The sequence below is a fragment of the Kryptolebias marmoratus genome, linkage group LG11 (genome assembly GCF_001649575.2).
Source record: "Kryptolebias marmoratus isolate JLee-2015 linkage group LG11, ASM164957v2, whole genome shotgun sequence".
Lineage (NCBI taxonomy): Eukaryota > Metazoa > Chordata > Actinopteri > Cyprinodontiformes > Rivulidae > Kryptolebias > Kryptolebias marmoratus.
In genome coordinates this window covers 26,414,369-26,422,618 of record NC_051440.1, presented here as the reverse complement: position 1 = coordinate 26,422,618, position 8,250 = coordinate 26,414,369, and the positions used below count along the sequence as shown (strand labels likewise).

General features: G+C 46.4%; 1 protein-coding gene across 1 annotated transcript in view; it reads left to right on the top strand.

Moving 5' to 3' along the window:
* The window catches only part of n4bp1 (nedd4 binding protein 1), a gene marked incomplete in the record, with an annotated part of 25,479 nt that overhangs the window by 3,900 nt on the left and 13,329 nt on the right, over window positions 1–8,250 (top strand). Inside the window, 6 exon segments of the mRNA XM_017441581.3 lie at window positions 2,239–2,466; window positions 3,396–3,569; window positions 4,060–4,571; window positions 5,643–6,003; window positions 6,422–6,763; window positions 7,278–7,507. Coding sequence (XP_017297070.2) covers window positions 2,239–2,466; window positions 3,396–3,569; window positions 4,060–4,571; window positions 5,643–6,003; window positions 6,422–6,763; window positions 7,278–7,507 — 1,847 coding nt within the window.

Below are 8,250 nucleotides of genomic sequence, written 5' to 3'. Positions count from 1 at the left end.
CCTGTACCCGTTCGGACCTGTACCCGTTCGGACCTGTACCCGTTCGGACCTGTACCCGTTCAGACCTGTACCCGTTCAGACCTGTACCCGTTCAGTCCGAGGGATTTGGTAAAATCTCGATGAATTAGGATTGTACAGTAAAATCAGGAACAAAGATTGTAGAATTATAAGGTTCTGTAAACTCACATTAAATATTTGTATTGGGGGAAATTGTTGATGTAAACCATAAAATGGAATGGCCCATGTGCTGACCTAATTTCTGCCAACATTTTATATTTACACTGTGACGCGTTCAGGGGACATTTGGACCTGGGGAACTCCACACAGGAAGTTAATGTTGTTCCAGTTTTATTTATCTTTTACCTGAAAATACACCTGAGGAAATAATTCAATACGTTTCTGTCCTAAAACACTTTAAAACCTTTGCTGTAGTCTCAGCTCCTTGTTGTGGAATCTTTAACAAAGAGGACAACAAAGAGTTTTTCTTAGGCTAATTTATTTAAGCTGAGGTGAGTCAGCAGAGTCTGATTAAAGAACAAAAGGTCCCCTTTAAATACTCGGCTCTTCACACTCCGTAATTTCCATAGGATGAGTCTGGGATGGGGTAGGGATCAGGTAAGATAAGGACCAATCCTTCACTACAACATGGTGTCATAAATGCTTCCGGACTTTTCCACTTTATTCCCATTACATCCTCATCAAGTCTGGACTTCTGGGACCAGAAAGTAACGGCATTCTTTGTTTATTCACAAATAACCCTGAGATGCATTTAGAGCAGGGGTGGCCGACCCTGGTCCTGCAGGTTGTCCTTGTTCCTCTGCTCCAACACACCTGGTTTGAATCACTGGGTGATTAACAGGCTTCTGCAGAACATGAAGAGGTGATTTAACCCAGAATCAGGAGGGTTGGAGCAGAGGAACAAGGAAAACATGCAGGACAGCAGCTCTGAGGACCAGGGTTGCCCACCCCTGATTTAGAGGTTTAACCATCAGAACCAGAATCTGGGTCTCAGTGTGTGTTTTTCTCTGTGATTTCCCAAACAAGAGCGCCACTTGCACTTCTGCATCTTGTGTCACGAGTCTCGACCTTATTGGTGAGTTTTAGCAGCTGTTCCAGGCTCTGCCGGTCAACCGAGACTGAGACGTGGAAACCATAGTGTCCCCGTCCGCCGGCTGTGAGGTGCTAAACATGGCAGACGAGTCGGAGGTCGATGTCTGCACGAGCAGCTCTGTTCTGTTGGTTATTAGAAATATTTAGTTGGCCTGAATTTTAGGAAACCGCATTTAACAACAGAACTATTTAGAACTCTGAACAAAACCTTTTATATGTCCCATCTGTCCCCATGTGTCCCCACGTGTCCCATCTGTCCCCACGTGTCCAGGTGACCGTTTATCGTTTACTTCTCATTGTATGAGGCAGCTGGTTGGTTTAGTCCAGATTACACTGAAATAAATTAAAATCCCTGTTAAAGGCCAACCTTCAGTATTTAAAATTCCAGGTTTATTTCCATAAATTCCTGTTAATCCCATGCAGTCCTGTTTATATAAGACTTAAGGAGTTGTGTTGTTTTTATTGGCAACCTGCTGGAGGAAACACGTTCAAACTTTGATGAAGTTCAGGATTGTTTTATGAGTAATTTTAAGGAGGTAACATTTATTTATAGATATCTATAAACAGCCACATTTCCTCGACTCATCTGTTTATTAATGCTGTGTGAACTTCTGGAAAGTCCTTTTATTTGTAATTTGTGAGTATTTAAAGAACAACTTTCCTTCTTTTTCTCTCTCTGGGTCATTGTTGAGTTATTTTGCACATGAGTCTTTTCTTTAACATCGGTGTAAAAATAAAAGTGACATCATCAGCTGTAATAAATGCTCCTGCAGCTGATTCATTCAAATATCCAGCCCATCCAGGAGAGTCCCTGCGTGTGTGTCAGCTTTACATGACTCTGTTTCCACACCAGGACCTCGCCTTTATTCACTTTAGGGATGTGGATAAAAAAACCACTCTTTGAATTTTTCTGGTAGTTATTTAATTTATTTCTTGGAATATTTGAGCCCATTGACTCGCCCCAAGTCCTCCATTTTTACTGCTCCAACGGAGCTGTCGTGTTCTGAGCTCATCCCTGACATCCTGATCAACTTTCCTGCTTCCTCAGCCGGACTCCGTTTGGCTCCAGACTAAAGAAAATGTCGGATTAAACGTGTCGTTTGCTGAAGAGCTTCTGTTTCCGTGCAGGAGTACGTTCGAGGGCTGTGTGACCCGGAGCTGCAGAAAGAGGAGCGTTATCCCGCGGACATGCACTGCATCTTCGCCGGCGCCCGGGGCCTCTTCCTGGACCGGCTCGTACGGGACACGAGCGCTGAGGTTCTGGTGCCCGAGCCGGGCCGCCTGTGGCTCCTGGGCCGAGCTGAGCCTGTGGTGATGGCTCAGAGCAGAGTTCAGCAGTTTGTTGCTCTGTTCCAAGTAAGTTTCTTCATTTCTTCAGAAACCTTTCAGATTATTCTGTGATAATGTGATGAACAGAAAACAATAAAACCAGTCAGCATTCACACGTTCATGCATCCAAATGTTCATCTCATTCCTGCTGTAAATTTTGTCACAGACTTTTTGAAATATTTCACTTTTTTTCCCCTCATTGGAAACGAATAAAGATGTCTTCACGTCCTCGATCCCTTTTAAAAACCAGTTCACCTGCGTTTTTGTTTCCTAATGTCCTGTTTTTCTCTGTCCCGTTTGTCTTTACATGTCCCTCTGTTTGTCCTTTTTGTCTTTACATGTCCCTCTGTTTGTCCTTTTTGTCTTTGCATGTCCCTCTGTTTGTCCTCTTTGTCTTTACATGTCCCTCTGTTTGTCTTTTTTGTCTTTACATGTCCCTCTGTTTGTCCTCTTTGTCTTTACATGTCCCTCTGTTTGTCCTTTTTGTCTTTGCATGTCCCTCTGTTTGTCCTCTTTGTCTTTACATGTCCCTCTGTTTGTCCTTTTTGTCTTTACATGTCCCTCTGTTTGTCTTCTTTGTCTTTACATGTCCCTCTGTTTGTCCTCTTTGTCTTTACATGTCCCTGGTTGTTTGTTCTGTATTTTGCCTCTTCTTCTAATATTTTAACTAACTTTTTAAAGTTGATCTACTTTTCTCTCTTTCACCTCCTTAGCATCATTCATTATTCCCACCTTGTGATCGGCCTGTCAGGTCAAATGCTTCCACATCATTAAATGTAAATATTTGCTGCTTTTATAAAAACACGAGGAACTACTTTAGGATTTTGACCCAGATCTTTGTAAAACCTGACAGGCGGCTCTGAGTAACGGACATTTGTCTTCACCTTTAACATGTAACGCAGACCGTGAGTCTGGAGTAGCGCTCAGTTTTTCCTGCTGTGTGTGTTTGTGTCCAGGAGAAGAGAAGTCTGCCGAGCGACAGAGAATCCACAGTGAAACGAGCGTTCAAGTCCTTCGTGGAGGAACGGGATGATAAATACACGATGGAGCTTCTGCTGCTGCCCAGCGCCCTGAAGGAGGAGCTGCTGGGACTGGTTCACAGCCCCACCAGCTCAAACACACCACCTCTGGTTGGTGCTTACACCTCCGATGAATTAGCAGCCATTTAAGGAACAAAGATCTCAGCGATCAGTTTGTGCTCAAAGGATGAATTTTAGCTACGTTAGTGTTCGCTAAGTTTGATCAGCTGTGGCAGCCATCTTGAATCAGGTTAATATCCGTCCACTGGTTCATGAGATATTTTGCTAACAGGCAAATGACCACAGATGTGATTTTTAACCGTATTTAACAAATCATATAACAATCCCATGGTTGAGCAACACAAGACAGCTTGAACAGCAAACAGTTCAGAGTTCATAAATTCATCTCAACACCTGAGCTGCTTGTTTCCCTCAGACTGGTTAAAATGTGCTGCACTTTGTGTCACTTCTGAGAGGAGAAACGGATTTATTATTTCAACTAAAAAGACAAGTTGGGTATTTGTGGGGTTTTATTTGTTAGTTTCTCACTGTTTAAGGGATTATTTGACAGACTGAATCATGTTTTTGTTCTGGTGCCCAGCTGAACCAGGCGCTGCACCCCAGCACGGCGGAGGCTGACCAGGACCGCTCGCAGAGCAGCACGCCGGTGACGGAGCTCTCCAACCGCATCCTGGACACCAGCTTCGACGAGAAAGGAGTCGCTCCAAGGTCTGCTGCCGGAGGAGGCAAAGCAGGAGGGGGGATCGGTTTGGGTCCTGAGGTGGTTCTACTCAACGGCACCCGACCCTCACACAAGCGGCGCTCGTCTGAGAGCGAGACTAGAGACACAAAGAGACAGTACTCTCTGGAACGCAAAGAGGAGTCGCCTGAGAGGACGGCGAGGGAGCGTCCCAGGGACCGGGAGGGGCGGGGCGGCGGAGGCGGCAGCAGCTGTAGATCCAAAACCCCCTCGGCTTCTTCAACACTCTCCTCTTCTGCTAAATCAAACACGGAGCTCGGTCCGATCGCACGGGAGTCGGCTGAGGGCGGCTCGGAGGACGGGGAGGCAGTCAGCCCAGAGACAAACCTCCGCTGCCTGGTGAACTTTTTCAGGTAGAAACTTTGACATGATGTCTCCCCGTTTGTCAGAATCGTTTTTATGCCATCTGTTAGAGCTCAGAGGATGGGTTGGGGATGACTCTCAGCTACTACCACACCAAGTTTTAGCTCCGTATCTGTACAACTGACTGATTGTTGCCAATTTTGTGTTTGCTAAAGTTGATCAGCTGTGGCGGCCATCTTGTATTGAGTTGACTCCTAAAGTTAATCTGCTGTACATCCGATAATTACTTTCTGAATGTTTTATTAAAATCCATCCAGTGGTGCATGATATTTTATAACAGACAGTGAAACCAACATACCCAGGTAATTCCATGATGGTGGGTGATATTAATCAACAAATTGATTCAAGGATACAAACAGATTCCCAGGCAGGGAATCTTTTCTCTCTGAGGGAATTATTTCATTGTAAAGCACAGAAAAAGGGTCAGAACCAAACAAGTCAGACTATACTTAGTATTATACCTGTAGCTAACTGTAATATATATAAATATATTAATTATTGTTAAAAAAAAACAACTAAACTTGTATTCTGTAGTCGGAGATGTTTTTCTTCCCATTCAGGGAGCTTTCTCATTTCAAACCTGCACAGTGTGGAGTTCCAAGCCTTAAACTGCATGAGATGCAGATCAGTCTCCCTCCCCTCCCTCCTGAGGGTCATTAGGGTCTGAGTTTGTGTGGCTCACAGAAAGATGCATGAAGGTATGAATCAGAATAAAAGGGCCTGGTCACATTTGTATTTTTTTACAAAACTATTTTGAATCCGTTTTGGGTGATTTGACTGCATGTGGTCGCAGTCGGATAGCTAAAGTTAGCAACAAGTGTGAGGAGGTCCAAACTGATTTGGTATCGTGCCTAATGCTTCAATGTAGGTTCTAGAAAACTGGAAGCTGAGACTTTCTTCATCTAATTTCATGTAAATCGCTTCCTTCACACCGCTCTCAAAACAATTGTCTTTTCTGTCCAAAATATGAACATTCTGGTCTTCAAAAGAGGACGTGTTCTCTTGACAACCAGCTAAAAACAAGAACTTTAATGAACTTGAAGTCTGTTTTTATTTTGCAGAACCATGGGCTACCAGCAGGACGTGGTGGAGCGTGTGGTCAAGGCGACAGGACAGACGGAGGACACGTTCCTCCTCCTGGAGAAAATAGTTGAGGAAACTAAACTCTGTGAGCAGGAACTGAAAGGAGGAGAGAGCGAGAGACACTTTAACTCTGTGTGTACCACAGACACCTCCTCCTCCTCCTCCTCTTCATCATCAGCCTCCTCCACAGTCTCATGCTTCAGAGAGAAGGAGCTTGGCAGGGCGTTGGGGGACCTGGGCAGGTCCAAGGAGAACATAAAGCCCAGTCATCTTGGAGGCAGCAGCAACGGGTTGGGTCACCGACGGCAGTGTAGCAGCAGCGAGAAGAGCACTCAGCAGGTAGTCCACCTACCAATGGGTAGTCCACCTCCCAACGGGTAGTCCACCTTCCAATGGGTAGACCACCTCCCAATGGGTAGACCACCTCCCAATGGGTAGACCACCTCCCAACAGGTAGTCCACCTCCCAACGGGTAGTCCACCTCCCAACAGGTAGACCACCTCCCAACAGGTAGTCCACCTCCCAACAGGTAGTCCACCTCCCAACAGGTAGACCACCTCCCAACAGGTAGTCCACCTCCCAACGGGTAGTCCACCTCCCAAGAAGTATTCAGCACTATAATTTTGCTGTGTCAGAGTTTAGATTGTGACAGAAACAAGTTTTAAACCCTCAGACCAACAGCAGGAAGTGGATCTGTTGGATTTCTTTCCAACTTTTCTCCTGTCCTAGATGACTTATTCCAGTATCCTCATTTCAGGCCATCACCATCAAGAGAAGCTCCAGCGCCCAGGGAGGAGCAGGAACCTACGAGGTTATCACCATCGACGATGATGATGATGATGTCATCCTCACTAATTCCAAAACAGCAGATGGCAGAACATCTCGGATAGTGACCATGGCGCCCCTGGACACCACGCAGTCAGGATCCCGAAGTGACTACCTGGCACGTGGAGGGGGAGGGGTCCCGCAGAGGGATTACCTGTCTCGATGCGGGACTCAAACTTTGGGAGGGTCGGTGAAGGTTGAGACCGTGACGGTGCTGCGCAGCACGCCGCAGTGGCTGACCGCCCCCACCGCCTCCTTGGCCTCAACCCCGAGTGTAAGTATTTTTCTAGTTGGTAATATTGTCCTGGAAGTGATGTGTGTGTTTGGTTAGAGACAGAAAAAAGCTTTAAAACGTCTCATTTTAGCAGATCGGTTTATGTCTTAAAACACATCTGAAGGTGATCTTTTACCTTTTTGTGTTCACCATAAAACAGTTTCTAATGCTGGAACTAGAACCATTTTACAGTTATTATGTCACTGGTTTGATCCTCCCTCCAGACATTAGATGACTACAAACCATTTTAAACCTCACAGTAATCATATGAGTAATTAACAGGAGTGATGATGTATAATCTGACAATACTTAGTGTTAAGTGTTTCTTTGCTTCATGTTTTATACTTGTCCTTTTGTTTGTATATACAGGATATTGCAGTTTCATTGTTTATAGTCTCGCTGACAGATTTTAGATTGCAGAGCTGAGAACGAGCTGCTGCCGCCCCCACGCCTCCCCCCACGCTCAGCTAAGATTCACTCTGATTCACAACATGAACTTTCTTTCCCTCCTCAGTCAGCTCAGCCCATCAACAGAGCCTCTGCCTATCAGACCATCAGCCACGCGGGTCTTCAGGGGGCCACGGGCCGGACCCCTCCTACCAATGACCCCCCGGCCCCCCCAGTGACCGGTTTGGCCCGTTTCCACCAGTCTCTGAGGACTCCCTACATCCTGAACCTGCCCAATGAGCCGGGAAACCCAGATCTGAGGCACATCATCATCGATGGCAGCAACGTGGCCATGGCGTGAGTCGGAGCTGTTCACACTTCCTAAATCTTTAGTGGTCAGCATGGATAAGAGCTTTGTTTCTGAGGTGTGCCTCTGTTGGTGACTTCTGATCCTTTTAGACTTCTGTAAAGTGAAACAAGGTGCAGAAAATTAACTGAAAATGTCATGAAGAGCTTCAAGATTCTTATTGAGGCACCTGGATTCTCATGACATTAGTAAGACCGTAATCACAAGACAATCTTGCCAGGTTTAAACTTGGTATTTGTGAGCAGAAGTTCAGGTTTTTAGCTGGTATGTGTTAGGCCTAAAGGCGTCCTTATCAATGACTGTCACAGTGATAAACGGAGGCTTCATCCTGTCATGTGATCACACAGCAGTGTAGGAGGAAAGCCCAGGGCATCCTCAGGGACACGCTCTGTTCAGGTGGAGACTCAGGCCATAACCTGAGAGTCCGGAGAGCGTCTCCTCTCAGAAGTCCGTGGCTCGGCTCGGCTCGGCCTGGCCCGACTCGGCTCGGCTCGGCTCTTTATGACTGTCTTAGACATCTGTTCAGGTGGAGACTCTGGCCATAACCTGAGAGTCCGGAGAGCGTCTCCTCTCAGAAGTCCCTGGCTCGGCTCGGCCTGGCCCGGCTCGGCCCGGCCGGACTCGGCTCGGCCCGACTCGGCTCGGCTCGGCTCTTTATGACTGTCTTAGACATCTGTTCAGGTGGAGACTCTGGCCATAACCTGAGAGTCCGGAGAGCGTCTCCTCTCAGAAG